This window comes from Saccopteryx bilineata, chromosome 4 (genome assembly GCF_036850765.1).
Source record: "Saccopteryx bilineata isolate mSacBil1 chromosome 4, mSacBil1_pri_phased_curated, whole genome shotgun sequence".
In the NCBI taxonomy this organism is placed as follows: Eukaryota; Metazoa; Chordata; class Mammalia; order Chiroptera; family Emballonuridae; genus Saccopteryx; species Saccopteryx bilineata.
In genome coordinates this window covers 289637971-289656733 of record NC_089493.1, presented here as the reverse complement: position 1 = coordinate 289656733, position 18763 = coordinate 289637971, and the positions used below count along the sequence as shown (strand labels likewise).

Genomic DNA, 18763 nt, shown 5'->3' with positions numbered 1-18763 from the left:
ATGATACCACATTGTAGGGTACATTGTAAATGGTGTCCTCCCCGCCATGAGTTTAACCTGGGCAGAGCAGACCCCTGCTGCTGAAGTGAGGTGGTAGACCCTGGTCCCTGGGGGACAGTCTGCTGGTAGGGTGTGTGGTTTAGGGGACAGAGAGGTTGGGGACCTTGGACAGAGTTGGTGAGGGGTTGGCTGGCCAGCAGATGGGATACGGACCTTGAGTGGGTAGGCCGAGGGGAGGTTTTAGTGATGAGAGCTTGGATCAGGCTGGCTGGAGGGGCTGTAGCCACGGGAGGGCCCTGCCGAGACCTGTGAGGACCGTGGGTGTGGATACTGTGGAGCCAGGCTGTTCCAGGCTCTGGGAAGTACAGAGCCCCTTGCCCTAGGGAGCTGGCGTTCCCGGGAGGACAGCCCACAGACAAGGAGGCGCTGGAGCTAGGAGACGGGACAGCAGTTCAGGAGGAGGGCAAAGCCAGAGATGGTCAGTGGAGGGCTCCCTGAGAACGTCTGGAAAGGGGGCCAGAGTCCAGGTGGGTGGTGTGGAAGGGGGGCATGCTGTGTGCTTTGGGGAGCTGAGGGAGGTCAGTGTGGCTGCTTTGGGCAGCTGGGACCCAAAGGTGGGGGCATGTCTGTGCTGTGAGCACTTTGGGAAGACTTGACCTTTTTGTCGAGAGGCCTCACAGTTCAACTCTAACCTCAGACTCCCTTTGAAAGGGCTGTTGAGTGGCCCTTGACTCAGCACCCGCAGGGCAGGACTGTCTCTGGGAGGAGGCACGAGCAGCGGGGTGCCCAGGTGGCTGCAGTTGGTATAGGCTTTGGGGGGGCGGTGCTGGGGAGGGTACCTCACCCCGTGCCTCAGATGTACTGCTGGTCTGGGTCAGGGCTGTGGCCTTGGCTTTACTTTTTTTTAATTTACTATTTTTTTTTGGTAATTTGACTTTATCATTGCACTTTTGTTAGGAGAGTGAGAATAGAATTAGAATAAAAGCAAGTCAAAAATGATTTTGGAATGTTATCTCATAGCACTTGGAAGAGTGCAAAGCATGACTGCTTGAACTGAATTTCAGCTCAAGTTCACTTTGGGTCTCCCCTTCAGTGTGCCATCATAGCAGCACACAGCCTGCCCTGCCTGTCCGATTTTATTCTGTAACCGGGAGCGGCGTAGCAGGTGACACGATGTAATGACCCAGTTTGCCGGAAAAGCGCAAGGAGATTGTTACTGTCATCATCACAGGCCTTATTTCAGGAATAGAATAAGATAGAGAGGGAATTGTTACAAATAGGCCATTGCTCTGGCTTTCTCCCTCCCCCCAGGCTCTGGAAGAATAAGATAAATGGACATTAAAAATTTCTGCTTAATTGAAAATTGTTTTAGTTTTTATAGAGAAAACTGATAGAAGAGTCCTATTAGTTCCCATCAAGAATATAAAAGCGCCAGCTATGTTCACAGCTTTTTCTTCATTATATGGGGCAAGACTCCTAGATCATACGCTCACCACTGAAATCTGAGCACATGTCTATGTATCTGAAATGACTGGCTAAGTTTTGAGAGTTTGAAATTCTTTGTTTCAGTTTTTGGAAGTGCAAGTAGTACTGTTAACATTTAGGCCCTGGCCAGTTTGCTCAATAGTAGAGTGTTGGCCCGCTGTGTGGAAGTCCCAGGTTCGATTCCTGGTCAGGACACACAGGAGAGGTGACCACCTGCTTCTCCACCCCTTCCATCCCCCCTCTCTTTCTCTTCTTCTCCTGCAGCTGTGGCTTGATTGGTTTGAGCGCATTGGCTCCAGATGCTAAAGATGGCTCTGTGGGCAAAACATCAGCCCCAGACAGGTTGCTGGGTGGATCCCGGTGGGGGTGCATGCAGCAGTCTGTCTCTCTATCTCCCTTCCTCTTACTTGCAAAAGAGAATAAAAAACTATTAACATTTAAGAGGGAGGAAAATAGGCTAAAGACAGTCTTGCCCTTTACAAAATATGTGTGATCTTGGCCCTGGCTGGTTTGCTCAGTAGTACAAAGTTGGCTCAGTGTGTGGAAGTCCCAGATTCGATTCCCGGCCAGGGCACACAGGAGAAGTGCCCATCTGCTTCTCCACCCCTCCCCCTCTCCTTCCTCTCTGTCTCTCTCTCTTCCCCTCCCGCAGCCGAGGCTCCATTGGAGCAAAGTTGGCCCGTGCACTGAGGACAGCTCCGTGGCCTCTGCCTCAGACGCTAGAATGGCTCCGCCACAACTCTTGATGCCCCAGATGGGCGATGGCCCCTGTCTGGCACGCAGGGTGGATCCCGGTTGGGTGCTTGCCAGAATCTGTCTGACTGCCTCCCCGCTTCTAACTTCGGAAAAATACCCCCCCCCCAAAGTGTGATCTCAAACCAAAAACTTCTGTCTACGGCAATCATCTCCCCCTCCAAAAAGAGCACATGTAGTTCTACTCTAGTTTACCTGCACCGAAGACTGAAACTTCCAGTGCAGGAGACTTGAAGGCTGTCAGCTGGCTTGGTGGGCAGTGTGTGCTAGAGCCAGAGGCCAGCGCCAGCGCCCATCTGCGTCGGGTCCGGCCTGCTGTGCTCTGAGGCTCTTATTTCTGCCCTAGTCTGAGCCGCTCAGATATTTAGCCGCACTTTGAGAGAAAACAGTACAAAACAACAGTCATATAAGGGAGTTTGGTTTAAGGGCCTTAATCACTACTGCAAAGCAATTGAATTGACAAAGGCGTCTTGTAATTACTGAATGCATAAATGCTTTAATTTGCATAATTGTTGCGGGAAAGCATTATTACTGTTTAAATTGAGAGCACTCTTTAGAAACTGGGTGGAGTAGCCTGTGTCCAGCTGTTGCTCTGTGGTGAAGGTCCTTCAGCATTCATTCTCCCTTCTCCACTTACATTGGCTGGTGTAGTGATGTCAGACCACTGCCCCTTCAGAGTCTGGCTGGGAGATGTGAAGGGCAGCACGTTCCCCGCATGGTCCAGCTGCCAAAGTGAGTGACCTCTGGCCAAGGAAGCCATTTCAAAGTGCTCTTCCCAGGAGCATCCAGGGAGGCTTGCACTTCCATCTGGCCCTCAAAGACTCATCTCCACTTGGTAAATCAGTGACTGATGTTATGTTAGCTTATGTGAAATGTATTGATATATTACTGATAAGTAGCTGATATATTTTAAATATTTTTTTTATTTTTATTTATTCATTATAGCGAGGGGAGAGAGAGTGAGAGAGAAGGGGGGAGGAGCAGGAAGCATCAACTCCCATATGTGCCTTGACCAGGCAAGCCCAGGGTTTTGAACCGGCAACCTCAGCGTTTCCAGGTTGACGCTTTATCCACTGCGCCACCATAGGTCAGGCAGCTGATATATTTTAAACAAGTACTACTGTGATCTGTTTTCTGCTCACACTTTGACACTCAGTGTGTGGGTTTCCTCACCATGTATTTCTCTAATTTCCTGCAGAGCCCACCTGGGTGTCCTACAATTGAATGAATTCTGACACCCCCTGCCCAGTGTTAGCGCAGACCCCATTTCAGGTGCCCAGGACACCCACACTTCTGCCTGACACAACCTCTTTCTCAGGTTTGATAATTTGCTATTATGGCTCATAGAACCCAGAAGAACACTAGTTCTATCACCAGTTTATTATAAAGGTTGCAATGAACAGCCGGATGGAGAGACACGTAATGCAGGTCTGGAAGGGTCTACAGCACAGGGGGCTTCAGGCCCTTAGGAGTTTCTCATGCACCACTCTCCGGATATGATGTGTTCACCAACTCAGAAGCTCTCTGAACCCCCTAATTTTGAGTTTTTTATGGAGGCTCCATTACGCAGGCATGATTAAGTCATTGGTCAGTGGTGATTAGCTCAGCCTCCGGCCGCTCCTTCTCCAGGAGGTGAGGGTGGAGGTGCAAGTTCCAGCCTTGTAATCACCAGGTTGGTTCCTCTAACCGCCCCCCAAGAGTCACCGCGTTAGTTTAAACCCAGGTGAAATCAAAGGGTTTGCTAATGAATAGCAGCAGGTACCTCCCCCGCCACCGCCACCGCCACCGTCACACAGGAAATCCCCAGGGTTTTAGGAGCTCTGTCAGGACTAGGGATGAAGACCAAATAAATATTTCTTACGATAGAGTTTCACAGGAGCGAGGCTGCATCAGGAAACATAACTCTATGACTTGCACGCTCTTTAGAAAGCATTACACCTGGCCTGACCTGTGGTGGCGCAGTGGATAAAGCGTCGACCTGGAATGCTGAGGTCGCCGGTTCGAAACCCTGGGCTTGCCTGGTCAAGGCACATATGGGAGTTGATGCTTCCAGCTCCTCCCCCCTTCTCTCTGTCTCTCTTTCTCTCTCTCTCTCCCTCTCTCTCTCCTCTCTAAAAAAAAAAATGAATAAAAATAAAAAAAAATTAAAAAAAAAAAAAAAGAAAGCGTTACACCTGGACCTGGCCAGGAGATCGTGGAAGCCAGTGTCTTTTCTTCGTGGAACTGGTCATGTTTGAAAAGTGATGTTTCGCCTGACCAGGCGGTGGCGCAGTGGATAGAGTGTCGGATTGGGATGCGGAGGACACAGGTTTGAGACCCCAAGGTTGCCAGCTTGAGTGTGGGCTCATCTGGTTTGAGCAAAGCTCACCAGCTTGGAACCAAGGTCACTGGCTTGAGCAAGGGGTCACTCGGTCTGCTGAAGTCCCCCGGTCAAGGCACATATGAGAAAGCAATCAATGAACAACTAAGGTGTCGCAATGAAAAACTGATGATTGATGCTTCTCATCTCTCTCCATTCCTGTCTGTCCCTATCTATCCCTCTCTCTGACTCTCTCTGTCTCTGTAAAAAAGAAAAAGAAAAAAAGAAAAAGAAAAGTGATGTTTCTATTGCTGATGTCAGAACTAGAGTCTGTCCATCATGAAAAAATTGCTTTTCCTTTAAGGTTTTTCATATTATAAAATAAAACATTTATTATAAAAGATAAAATTAAGCAAAAAAGAAGAATAAAAACTGCTAGTGAGTCCAGCACTGAGGACAAAGTGTTGTTATGTTGGTACTATTTCTTTATACCTACACCTCCCTAAAGGTACAATTTTAAAAAAAATGAAGCCTGGCCTGACCAAGTGGTGGCGCAGTGGATAGAGCGTCGGACTGGGATGCAGAAGGACCGAGGTTCGAGACCCCGAGGTTGCCAGCTTGAGCATGGGCTCATCTGGCTTGAGCAAAGAGCTCACCAGCTTGGACCCAAGGTCGTTGGCTCCAGCAGGGGGTTGCTCGGTCTGCTGAAGGCCCGCGGTCAAGGCACATATGAGAAAGCAATCAATGAACAACTAAGAAGTAGCAACGCGCAACGAGAAACTGATGATTGATGCTTCTCATCTCTCTCCGTTCCTGTCTGTCTGTCCCTGTCTATCTCTGCCTCTGTAAAAAAAAAAAAAAAAAAAAAAAAATTAAGCCTGGCATCAAGTCCTCTCGAGAGCCGTGAGCAGGGTCCCAGAGCTGGACTGTGCTCTTTCACATGCTGTCTAGCTCTTTAAGAAGTGGTTGCCGTGTGGCCTTTACACCACCGCTGAGAACTCTGACACGAAGCGTTTCAGTGGGGCGTCCTCTCTCCTGTCCAGACTTTTCCCTCTGGGTTTCTCAGAGCCAGTTTCGGCTCCACTGACCACGTGCATAGTTTCCCCCTTGACCTCTCTGGGTGGCTGGGTTATCTGCTGAGTCTGGGTCTTCTTTCCTGCAGATTCTGATGGCCAGCTGTGTAGCATTGTCCCTGCCCAGGACGAGGAGCCACAGGCCTGCCCTGATGAGTTTGAGGACTTCGTCACCTTTGAGGTAAGTGGTCTTCAAAGAGAGCCAAGAGGGGTTTTGACTACAGCTCTCCCTCTGTGCGCTCTTAAGTCCTGGTTCACTCAGTGGTCACCAGGACTGTTTCTGTTGGAAGCGGCTGGGAGGGCAGGGCAGGGCTCACTCGGCTGCCCTGTGTACTCTGTGGGGGTGGGCATTGGGCTTTGGGGGGCTCATGGCTGCAGCATGTGGTTGACGGGCATCTGCTCTGAGAGTTACACACCTGAGACCCTTGGCAGGAGATGTCTTTGGGCCTGCTGCTAGTACAGTGACAGACTGAGCAGTTAGGACTCTTGATAAATCCCCTTGGCCTGAGAACCAGGGCTACTCATTATGAGGTTTTCATTTTATCAAGTTTCAAACCATTTTCTGGGTCTACTAGGGACCTATGACTAATGCCTTGCTTTACTCGGCCCCTAACTCCCAGAAGAAGCCAGGGTTGCTATGGTTACATGGTATTGCTGGTAATTGTGGGTGGGTTTTTTTTTTAAGTGAGAAAAGGGGAGATAGATTCCTGCATGTGCCCCAACCGGGATCTACCTGGCAACCCCCATCAGGGGTCGATGCTCACATCAACCGAGATATCTTCAACACCTGGGACTAATGCTTGAAACACCTGAGCCACTGGCTGTGAGAGGGGAAGAGAGAGAAGGGGGAGAGGAAGGGGGAGAGAAGCAGATGGTCGCTTCTCATGTGTTCCCTGCCCGGGGATCGAACCGCCGGGCCAATGCTCTATCCACTGAGCCAATCAATTAAAGCTGCTTTTTTTTTTCTTGATTGATTTTAGAGAGACAGAGAAGGGAAGAGTGGAGATAGAGAGAAAGAAGCATTTATTTGTTGTTCCGCTTAGTTGTGCATTCTTTAGTCACTTTCTGAATGTGCCCCTGGGGGTCAAGCCCGCAATCTTGGTGTTTCAGGATGATACTCTAATTGACTAAGCTAACTGCCCAGAGCAAGGTTTTGTTTGTTTCTTTGTTGGTTTGTTTTTAATTTATTGATTTTTAGAGAGAGAGAGAAACACTGATTTGTTTTGTTGTACCACTTACAATGCTTTCATTCATTGATTCTTGTTTGTGCCTTGACCAGCGATTAAACCCACAACTTTGGTGTATGGGGATGATGCTCTAACAACTGAGCTACCTCTGCCAAGGCTTGGGAAAGGTGTGTGAGCACAGCCACGGAAGACAGAAAACACAACCATCACTGTGTCCCACCAGTTAGGGAGGAGGCAAGAGGCAGATGCTGGAAGAGCCCAGGCACCTAGATCTGGAAATATTTTTTAAAAATACACTAGAAACTTCTAAGTTCTTGAAGAGCTTTTGGAGAAGGCCATGGTGGTCACTGTCAATCCCTCAGCCCTCTGTTACCCATCGAGGGGAACAGGGTTAGTCTGTGGCCCAGTGGGCCTGAGCCCAGCTCCTTTGTAAAATGGGGAGGGTAGCACAGAATAGTTTCTGAAAGTCCCTCAGAATATTAAGTCACCACAGGATTCTACCTCTTTTCTTCTGTATCTCCATCCCTCCTCTGAGAAGCTGCCCCAGGTATTGGTGACCCCTAGATAATGTAGGGTTACTTTCTGACTGGCGTTTCTGCCAGCACAGATCCCCATAGGCCACCTGGGCATGTAAACCCTTCACAGCTTTGTCCAAAAGTACCAGCTGGGCCTGAGCCCTCCTCCCCAAAGACAGGAGTCACCTGCCTTCTGTTCCCTGTGTTCATTCTTGGTGTGATGGGGGTGGCAGGTCTGGTCCTGGCATGTGGAGGTCAGTGCCCAGCTGGGACTTGTACTGACTGCAGGGCACAGTGTGGCCAGACGGGGGACCTCAAGTGTGCATGACTCGAATGTCAGCTTTCAGAGGAACTGCCAGCCCCGTGATGGGAAGAGGCCGTTTACACGGCCGCAGAGGGCTCTGTGTGGTTTGTCACATCTTGAATTTTCCAGGATGCAGCTCGGGCATCCTCGAGCCTTCCCTTTCTGTTCGGAGCACCGGGAGAATTGCCTTCCCAGCAGTATTGCAGTCCCTTACGTCGTCAGCACTGACCCTTATCACGTCTCCCAGTGCATATGCTTTATCAACAGTCTTTTGTTTTAGTCCTCTCTCATTTTTCTGCTAGGACATTACATTGACTTTTAATATTTTATGTGTAGGTGGGGGTAGTGGGTCGAATGGTGGTCTCAGAAAAGGTATGTCCACCTGACAGAACTTGTGAACATGGGGTCTTTTCAGATGAAATTAAGGATCTCGAGATCAGATAATCATCCTGGGTAGAGTGCCCTTGTGTGTCCTGCTTGAGGACCAAACCCTCAACCTTGGCGTTATGGGACAGTGCTCTAACCAACCAAGGTAACCAGCCAGGGCCAACCCTGCTGACACTTTGATTTTGGACTTTTGGCCTTCAAAACTGAGAGAGAATACATTCCTGTGCAGTTTTAAGCTGCACAGTTCATGGTAATTTGATATAGCAGTCCCAGGAAACTAATACAGGGTTTTATTATTCAAGATAGTAAAAGGCATCAACACACTTTGTACTTAAAGTTTTCATTTAGTACAAAAGAGTGAGCCACTACAGTGGGGCTGCCTCCCTGAAACCTGAGTGGAGCAAACAAGGGTGTTGGGGTGCTGGTTAACTGTGGGCCCCTTTTGCCCTCTGAGTGGGGGGATCCCCCAGTCCACGCGACAGAGAATTCCCATCACGCCCCATACACACTAACACAGTTTTCCCCGTCATGAGTACCTTGCCTTTCTAGGGTACATTTGCTGTAACTGGTGAACCAATATCAATGCATTGTTATTAACTAAAGTTCATAGTTTACATGGGGGTTCACCCTTAGTAGTGCAGGCTGTAGTTTTGGACAAATGTACAGTGTCATAGATCTACTGTTGTAGTGTCGTGCCGAGTAGTGTCACTGCCCTGACGACCCTCTGTGGCCCCATGATTCATCTCTCACCCACTGGCACCCGGCAGCCACTGCTCCTTCACTGTCCCCATAGTGTTGCTTTTCTAGAATGTCACATGGTGGAATCATACACAGAATGGCCTTTGCTGACTGGCTCCTTCTGCTTAGTAATATGCATTTACGATTCCTATGTGGCTTTTTAGGATTTTTAAGTTTAATTTTTAGGAGAATGAAACTAGGTACTATAAACTTATATAGAAAGATTGCTCTCTTTAAAAAAAATACTAGTACATTGTGTGATCTTTAAAAGTCCAGTAAAAATATAAGTGGAGAATATGTGTGTTATGTCTAATACAACATTTAGAGACCCTCTGCTGGAGATCCGCAGAGATAAATACGCCATTTATTGATTTTCCTGGCTGGACACAATGACAGAGTTGGTCAGGGGACCCTGAGCAGGGAACTGCTGATGGGCCGCTGCTTCTGGTCCTGTTCCTGCTGGGCTGTTCGGTGGGTCCTGTAGCTCCCAGCATTTCCCTGAGCATTCCTCTGGCTTGTCGCTTATAACAGAACTCCCAGGACAAAGTCACTGAGGTAGCCTGAGTGAGGAGGGAAAGGGGTGAGGAGGTAACTTAAGGTTTGTCACTGAGTGTTCAGGGAATGAGAAGAAAGCTCCTTGTCTGAGAATCTTGAGTGCGGGAGAGGATGGAGCGCTAGAGGCCTGGAAGAGGCGGTCTCGTGGATCAGGATTTCTGGAAGGGGATAGGAAAGTCATGGAGCAGGTGCAAACAGAGCAGATAAGAGTTGTCCCTGTTGCCTGGCCTGTGGTGGTGCAATGGATAGAGCACTGACCTGGGATGCTGAGGTCACTGGTTCGAAACCCTGGGCTTGCTTGGTCAAGGCACATAGGACAAGCAACCAATGAACAACTGAAGTGAAGCAACTGTGAGTTGATTCTTCTCACCCCCCCATACTATAAATCAGTAAATAAAAATCTTTTTAGAAAAAGGAAAAGAATTGTCCCTGCTGTACATGCTCTGTTCCTCCCTCCTCCCACCAGCATCTAGAGAAAAGAGCTGCAGCTGCCTTAATAAAATAACAGGCAAATGTGTCTTTTGTGCGGACTGTTATCAGAAAGGTTAGAGAGTCGAGAACAAAAGCCTGTCTGTTTTGAGACAGGGCTGTTTGTGTTAAGAACCCAGCAGGGATGCTTCCTGAACTTTGCCTCCCACCCCCCACACCGCCCCAGCAGGAGGTTTAACGGAGCATGTCTTGGGAGCAGGTTAAACTTTTTCCCTGGCAGCGATGTACCTTCAGGTGAACGCACCGGTTTGGCAGAAAACTCAGCACAACTCAACAGTTGAAAGTCTCCACAGAAGGGCCTAGTGCTTCTGGTAGGAGGGAGGCCGTCACCAAGAGCATGCCCTGGCTGGAGCTGGTGTGTGGGCCAGGCCTAGCCTGCAGAGCGGCCTGGGCTAGCGTCTGAGGGTAAGAGGTGGTGTGGCGGCGGGACGCAGGCTCACACCAGGCCTAGCAGGTAGTGCTTCTCAGAGGGACCACAGCCAAGTGGCAGAAGGGTTGGCCACACGTGAGCTCCCCACTGGTAGTTCTGCACGCAGCCTTCCTGGTCTGTCTGTTGGCAGATTGTTTGTTAACTGGTGAAGGTAACATTAACATGTAATGAAGTTTTTAAAGATGCAGTTAAATTTCCACGAGTTCATCTTAACGTGCAGTTTGTGAACATTTTATAGTTGGCATAGATTTTTGGGCTTCTGGACAAAGCTGGGTCCTGTTTGGTGGCAGATTTGAATGGGTGGGGCATGTCTGTGAGCTGTTCTGATGCTTTGTCTAGTAGACTATGGGTGAGCATGCACCATCATCTAAGATGACTTTGTGCCTTTCTGAAAAAGCAGGTGTTTACCCAACTGCCCTGGAAAAGTAGCTGCCAGCTGACGTTTATTTGGGCAGCCGTGACCAATAGAAACTGACCCTTGGGCTGCACAGGTCAGGCAGCACCTGGGAAATGAGCTGTCCTGTCTTCCTGGCTACTTTGACCTCCTGGGTTTTGTCTTAGGTGCTCATGGAGCCAGTCAGTCTTGTCCCCTTTGGGCTGCCGTCTACAGCCGCAGTCTGCGTAAACCTCCGAATAAGAGGCCCTTTCCCAGCACCCCCACCAGGGCGCCTCAGTGTTTATAGCCGTCTGTGGGAACTGGGCCTCCACAGCCCGGTCTGTTTATAATCTGGGGCAAGTTAAGGTATAAATGCAACAACATAGAGCCTTTTGTGAAGTGGGGACAGTGTTTGTTTACGTGCGACTCTCATTTGATGCAGGTTAACGGGTTTGCTTTATTTAGAAAGGAGATTGCAGGTAGGAGAGTGTTCACTCTCCTTTATCTGTTTAAAAGGTTGGGAGATGCCCAAAGTGGAGTGTATCAGTGCCTGACTCGAAGCAGTTGGGTTTGTATAGCTTCTGCCCCACTGTTGCTCTGTCAGTGGAGAACCACTTCAGTCCTAAACACTCCTGACCAAGCTCCCACGATGTTTCAGCTGCAACCCCGGCCTCAGCTGCACAGTTGATGCCCGTTCTTTGCAGGTGAAAGAAACAGGCCCAAGTGCCAGGATCTTCTTCCCTTCCCTGGGGAGAAATGCTAGCTGGGTGCTGAGTTAATTCGCTCTTATAGATGCTGAGCTGCCATCAGGACCGTGGGGTCTACATAGACCAGAGAAGAGAATCATGCGTCCGTTAGAAGTGCCAGTAGGTTGGATTTTTAAAAGCTAACCTCAAGAGTCAAGCTCTGTTCCCCAAAGAAAACCATTTCAGAGGGTCCCAGTCAGTGTCTGGGGGACCCTCGATGGCCCCATGTGGTGAGGAGTAGGGTGTGTGGGCCCTGCCTGTGTCCTGGGTCTGCGGACTGGGGTTCGAGTATGAGGTGGTCCATGGGGTCGGCCTGCAGCTAAGGAGCAGTGCTCTTGTAGGAGTTTTCAGCTGAAAACAGCAGAGCCGACTGGTCTTCATCATTATCGTTAGAAGTCTGGGGTGCAGCGCTGGCCGGGTAGCTCAGTTGCTTAGAGTGTCATCCTGAAGTACAGAGGTTGTGAGTTCAATCCCCAGTTAGGGCACATACAGGAACAGATTGATGTTCCTGTTTCTCTCTTCCATCCTCTCTCACTAAAATCAATAAATAAAAATTTAAGAAAATTAATACTAGATTTATACCATCAATTTAGGACCTGGCCAGTGGCTCAGTGGATACAGTATCAGCTTGGCATGTGGACATCCCAGGTTCAATTTCTGGTCAGGGCACACAGGAGAAGCAACCATCTGCTTCTCCCTCCACTTCCCCCCTTCTCTTCCTCTTCCTCTCCCTCTCCTGTAGCCGGTGTGGCTTGGTTTTGGTTTGAGCATGGCCCTGGGGGCTGAGGATGGCTCAGTTGGTCTGAGTGCATCAGCCTCAGATGCTAAAAATAGCTCAATACTTGAGCATCAGCTCCAGATGGGGTTGCCTCGTGGATGGGGGGGGGGTGCATGCAGGAGTCTACCTATTTCCCCTCCTCTCACCTAAAAAAGAAGAAGAAGTCTGGAGTAGGGGTATTCCTGGCGCCCTGGTGGTTCTGGGATAGCATCCCATGTGAGTGAGCTGTACCATCTGGGTAGCCAATCAGCAGCCACACCTCAGAGGACATCAGAAATTGAGTCCTGGAGGGATAGCTCGGTTGGTTAGCATCATCCGAGTGCAGAGGTTTGTCAGTTCAATCCCTGGTCAGGGCACATACAGGAACAGATCAGTGTTTCTGTCTCTCACTTTCTCCCTTCCTTTTCCTCTAAAATCAATAAATAAAAATTAAAAAACAAAAAATGATAATGACTGTGGATTTTGTACCTGCTCGGCTGTGCTTCTCCTTCAGGCCCCTACTGAAATACTGGCATCTCCTGCCCAGCTCCTCTGCCTGTCTCTGCCTGTGCTGCCTGCTGATCCAGCAGACTCAGCCTGTGCTGGGTGGAAAGAGACATCTGCTTAGGGAGGACATGTAGAACTAGAGCCTTTGAAGTGATTTCCTGATTTCAGATTTTGAAGTGAATTTAGTTACCTTAGAATCCAAGGAAGACGGGGTGTTCACTTAGAACTATAAGTGACATCACTGAACACTCATTTAGGTACGTCTCAAGCTATTCCACGTTGTATTCTAGCAGGGGTTCCACCTACCGGTGATAGGCGAACCCCACAGTCTTATTTTCTGTTTCTGGAGCTGCTTTTGTGCTCGCTCTCTCTCTCTCTCTCTCCTTTTTATTTTGTTTTTTTGAGCATTGACTCATTGCTTCAGTTTAGTGGTGCATTGATTGCTTCTTGTATGTGCCTTGACCAGGGATTTGACTAGCAACCCCTTGCTCAAACTGGGGACCTTGGGCTCAAGCCGGTGGCCTTAGGATCACGTTGCCAATCACACGCACAAGCCACTGAGCCAGTGCTCAAGCCGGGGAGCCTATGCTCAAGCCAGGGAGCCTATGCTCAAGCCAGTGATGTAGTCTCTCCTGATCCCATATGATTATAACTGTGAGGTCAGCATTTACAGCACCCTTTTACAAATGAGATCACAGGGCTTGGAGTGGTGGAGGCTACACAAGGCTCCTGCCAGCCCAGCCAGGGTTCTTTGCCTTTTTTGTTTGTTTGTTTCTTTCTTTCTTTTACAGAGACAGAGAGTCAGAAAGAGGGATAGACAGACAGGAATGGAGAGAGATGAGAAGCATCAATCATTAGTTTTTCATTGCGACACCTTAGTTGTTCATTGATTACTTTCTCATATGTGCCTTGACCGCGGGCCTTCAGCAGACCGAGTAACCCCTTGCTGGAGCCAGCGACCTTGGGTCCAAGCTGGTGAGCTTTGCTCAAACCAGATGAGCCCACGCTCAATATGGCGACCTTGGGGTCTTGAACCCGGGTCCTCCGCATCCCAGTCCGACACTATCCACTGCACCACCGCCTGGTCAGGCCTTTGCCTCTTTTCTATGGGGTAATGAGCCTGGGGGCACAGCTGTGTGAGGCCTTCTAGTTGGTAGCGAGACTGTGACTTTCACCACAGCACACATGAGCAGACTATCCACCTCCCTTGATATCTGCAAAGTGCACCTCTCCAGCTGTTTTTCTTCTTTAGTTTTTCCATTGATTTGAGAGGGAAAGTAAGTGGGGGAAGAAAGAGAGAGAGGACGAGAGAGCGCATCAACTCGTTCCACTTAGTTGTTCCATTGAGTTGTGTACTCGTTGATTGCTTCTCATGCGTGCCCTGACTGGGAGTTGAACCTGCAACCTTGATGCACTGGGACGACACTTTCTCCACTGAGCCAGGGTCTCCAGCTACTTTCTGAAATCTTACCTGTTTGCAAATTGTTAAACTCAGAATCTTGCAAGCATGACATGTTGGCTACTTTTCTTAACCACTGCAATTGCATTTTAATTAAAGTTGAGATTATAAATTAAAAATGGCCTGTTTAATGGTTCTTTAGTTTTAAGTTCATTTATACAATCCACAAATAATTCCTACCTGCTGTGTGCTGGCCCTGTTCTAGGTGCTGGGCCCATATGGGTAAAAATAAAGATATATTTAGTGGGAAAGTAGACATTTAACCAGTAAACATAATTTATTGGTTAAGTAATTGATTAATTAGTATTTTGAAGTTAGACCGTATAATTAAATTTCAAAGCGATAGCTTGAACATACATAACAGATATTTATGGTGACTTTTAAAATTAGAATGGCATATTCTTACACTATGAAATGCTAATTCTTTGGATATAAATAATCCTAATTCTGGAATCCACAAAATGGGTGGTTCTCCTGGGATTTATTATGTGTTGGGATCCTTTTTATCTCTTTTAGGTGTATTTATATAACTAACCTAAAAAATTACTCTGTTTTTTGTACTTGGACGTATGCCTATTTTTCATTTTTTGAAACTATTAAATTGTTTTGTAAGCTAATGTTTCTGCTTAGAAATATAGTAGGGACTTCTCCCATGTGAGAGCTCCCTTCCAGGTAGTCATTTTGATTCCCACAGCAGCACTGTGCTATCTGGGACATTGGGGTTTATTGCCCCAAATGCCACATGCGGACCTCATTATTTACAGGGTGCCAGGACTGACTCTTGGCACTCTCTTCTAGGCCAATGAGGTGACAGACAGCGCGTACATGGGCTCCGAGAGCACCTACAGTGAGTGCGAGACCTTCACCGATGAGGACACAAGCACCTTGGTGCATCCTGAGCTGCAGCCTGAAGGGGACATGGACAGTGCGGGCAGCTCGGCCATGCACTCCGAGTGCCTGGATGCCATGGAGGAGCCTGGCCACGGTGCTCTGTTGCTGCTCCCAGGCAGGTCTGTAACCACCCCAGCGTGGCCTGGATATTGTACACAAGGCACCATGTGGACATGTCTGATGGGCAGATTGGGTGCATGGAGTTCGGGTCAGTGTGGTTTAGATCATCACAAGACGTGTGAGAGAGTGTGGACCCTGCAGAACGGCCTGTGCCAGCTGCCCTGAGCAATCTCCTGGTCACAGCTGGCTTCCCTGTCAGGAGATATCCCTCCTGATGATAGCAGGTGACTAGTTATGAACACTGTACAACTTATTTGGCTATAGAGGTAGAAATTCTAGGAAAAAAACTTTAACTTGGTCTTTTGGATTTTGTCATCACGGTTCTTACAAACCAGGCAAGACACAGTATTTAGTAAATGTCTCCTGTCAGAATGTTAGAACCTCAGCTTCATGTCACCCCTAATCAGACCTCGTGTTTCCTCTTACCGCTGCAGGTGCACCACGCACGTGAGGACCAGCGAGCGAAAGGAGCAGGGAGGGAGAGGAGCTGGGGACCCACGTGGACCCAAAAGATAGCTTGTGGTTTTACCCTCTGCTACTTGGGAAGCCACTGTGCTTAGCAACCTTGGAAGTGATTGGCTTTTCATGTTTTACTTATTTTATTTTTATTTCATTTCTTGTTTGGTCCTCACAGAGTTTTTCATTTTTTTCTTTTTTTCTCTTTAATTGAGGAATTACATAATGACAGGCAAGTGCACCTGTCATAAGTGTGCAGACACACCTGCACCTAGGAACCCCTCCTGCTCCCTCCCAGACGCCCTGGATTTTTATTTTTTTATTTATGAATTGATTTTAGAAAGAAAGAGAGAGAGAAACGTTCATTTATTGTTCCACTTATTTATTTATGCATTTACTGAATCTTTCTTGTATGTGCCCTGATTGGGGATCAAAGCCACAACCTTGGCATTTCAGAATGAAGCTCCAACCAACTGAGCTACCTAGCCAGGACCTGGCCTGGCTTTTTTTTTTTTTTTTTTTTTTTTTTTTTTTTTTTGAAGCTGGAACCGGGGAGGCAGTCAGACAGACTCCTGCATGCGCCCGACCGGGATCCACCTGGCATGCCCACCAGGGGGCGATGCTTTGCCCCTCTGGGGCATCGCTCTGTTGCGTCCAGAGCCATTCTAGTGCCTGAGGCAGAGGCCACAGAGCCATCCCCAGCACCCGGGCCATTTTTGCTCCAATGGAGCCTCGCTGCGGGAGGGGAAGAGAGAGACAGAGAGGAAGGAGAGGGGGAGGGGGGTGGAGAGGCAAATGGGCACCTCTCCTTTGTGCCCTGGCCGGGAATTGAACCCGGGACTCCTGCACACCAGGCCGACGCTCTACCGCAGAGCCAACTGGCCAGGGCCTGGCCTGGCTTTTTAATGGCAGCATTGTTCTCCCTGGTTTTGTATTTGACATACTATACGATTACACTAAAGTATCCTTTACACCAGGCTTCTTTCATTTGATATTGTGGCTATGAGATCTAGCCATATTTTTATGCACAGGTATAAATCATTTACTTTCATTATGATTAGAGTATTGTTGATGTGCACTTGGGTAGTGGATAGTTTTTGGTTTTATGAATAAGGCTGCTGTAAACATTGCATGTTTTTTATTTTTATTTATTTTATTTATTTATTTTATTTTTTAGTGAGAGGAGAGGAGGCAGAGACAGACTCCTGCATGTGCCCTGAGTGGGATCCACTTGGAAAGCCCACTAGGGGGCGATGCTCTGCCCATCTGGGGCCCTTGCTGCATTGCAACCAGAGCCTGATTTTTTGTTTTTGTTTTTGTTTTGTTTTGTTTTTGGTGACAGAGAGAGGGACAGACAGACAGGAAGGGAGAGAGATGAGAAGCATCAAGTCTTTGTTGTGGCACTGAAGTTGTTCATTGATTGCTTCTCATATGTGCCTTGACCGGGGGGTTACAGCAGATCCAGTGACCCCTTGCTCAAGCCAGCAACCTTTGGGCTCAAGACAGCAACCATGGGGTCATGTCTTTGATCCCACACTCAAGCCAGCGACCACAGGGTTTTGAATCTGGATACTCTATGTCCCAGTTTGATGCTCTATCCACTGTGCCACCACCTGGTCAGTCTAGAGCCATTTTTTAGCATCTGAGGCAGAAGCCGTGGAGTCATCCTCATCACCCAGGACCAACTTGCTCTAATCAAGCCTTGGCTGTAGGAGGGAAGGAAAAGAGAGAGAGAGAGAAGCAAGAGGAGAAGGGGTAAAGAAGCAGATGGGCGCCTGACCTATGGTGGCACAGTGGATAAAGTGTCGACCTGGGAATGCTGAGGTCGCCGGTTCGAAACCCTGGGCTTGCCTGGTCAAGGCACATATGGGAGTTGATGCTTCCTGCTCCTCCCCCTTCTCTCTCTCTCTGTTTCTCTCTCTTTCTCTCCTTTCTAAAATGAATAAATAAAATAAAAATAATAAAAAATTTAAAAAAAAAGCAGCAGATGGGCACCTCTCCTATGTGCCCTGACTTGGAATTGAACCCGGGACATCCACACACCTGCCAACAATCTACCACTGAGCCAACTGGCTAGGGCTTGTAAACATTACATGTCTTTTAGTGGTGCATCTGGAGCACACATGTTCAGGTTTAGAAGTTATTTCACTTACTGCAGTTCAGATGATTACAGTCAAGACTTATAGTAGTTACATGCCTGCCAGTGCTGTGGATTCTGGTTGCTTCCCATTCTTGGCAGCACCTGACATTGAGAGGAGGGGAAATAGGGAGACAGACTCCCACATGCGGCTCAACTGAGATCCACTGGCAACCCCTGTCTGGGGCCAATGCTTGAATTAACCAAGCTATTTTTAGCGCCTGAGGCTGAGAGGCTCAGACCAACAGAGCCATCCTCAATGTGCAGGGCTGATGCTCAAACCAATCAAGCCACTGGCTGTGGGAGGGAAGAGGGAGAGAAGGGAGAGAGGGAGGAGGAGAGAAGCAGATGGTCACTTCTCTTGTGTGCCCTGACTGGGAATCGAACCCAGGATGTCCATATGCCTGGCTGATGCTCTATCCACTGAGCCACCAGCCAGGGCCAGCTTTTTCATGATTGTTTTCTGGAGGGCTTGAAATAGAATGTTGGTGTGGGATAGTTCTTACTAGCATTTCCCAGGTGACTCATGAAGGTGCACACCTTTTGTATCTTTTCTTGCCTTTATTGCCCATTTGGAGATCCTCTTTTGTGAAGTTGCTGTTCCTATCTTTTATCTATTTGTTAGTTTCAGGGATCTGAACATTTTTTGTAAAAGGCCAGATAATGAAACGTTTTTGGCTTGCAGGTCATATGGTCTTGGTGGCTACTGCTCAGCTCTGCCGTTGAAGTGCAAAGTGGCACATAGTGGGTGGGATTTGGCCTTTTATGGTGTGTTGGTCCTGGAGTCTTTTTCTTACTGATTTGTAGTTCTTCATATATTTCAGATATGAGTCCTTTATCCTGTATGTAGATTGCAGATATATTTTTTCTATTCTGTAGGTTGCCTTTTCAATTTCTTGGTGGTGTCTTTGAGGAACAGATATTTTAAATTCCACTCTAGTTCAGTTTATCTGGTTTTCTTTTGTGGTTAGCCCTTCTGTGCTCTGTGTGAGAGATCTGCTTAGTGCTGCATCTCTATGGCGTTTACTTCTGCTTTCCTTTCAGAGACTTCTGTTTTGCCTTCATATTCAGATCAGTTATCTCTCTTTTGTGTATGGTG

The 18763-nt window shown here is 48.2% G+C and overlaps 1 protein-coding gene across 3 annotated transcripts in view; it reads left to right on the top strand.

Moving 5' to 3' along the window:
* Positions 1-18763, top strand: part of RAB11FIP3 (RAB11 family interacting protein 3) — a 97992-nt gene that overhangs the window by 54768 nt on the left and 24461 nt on the right. For all 3 annotated transcript variants that reach the window (XM_066275426.1, XM_066275425.1, XM_066275427.1), the window contains exons 3-4: positions 5700-5791; positions 14859-15070. In XM_066275426.1, coding sequence (XP_066131523.1) covers positions 5700-5791; positions 14859-15070 — 304 coding nt within the window. The remainder of the gene's footprint in view (positions 1-5699; positions 5792-14858; positions 15071-18763) is intronic.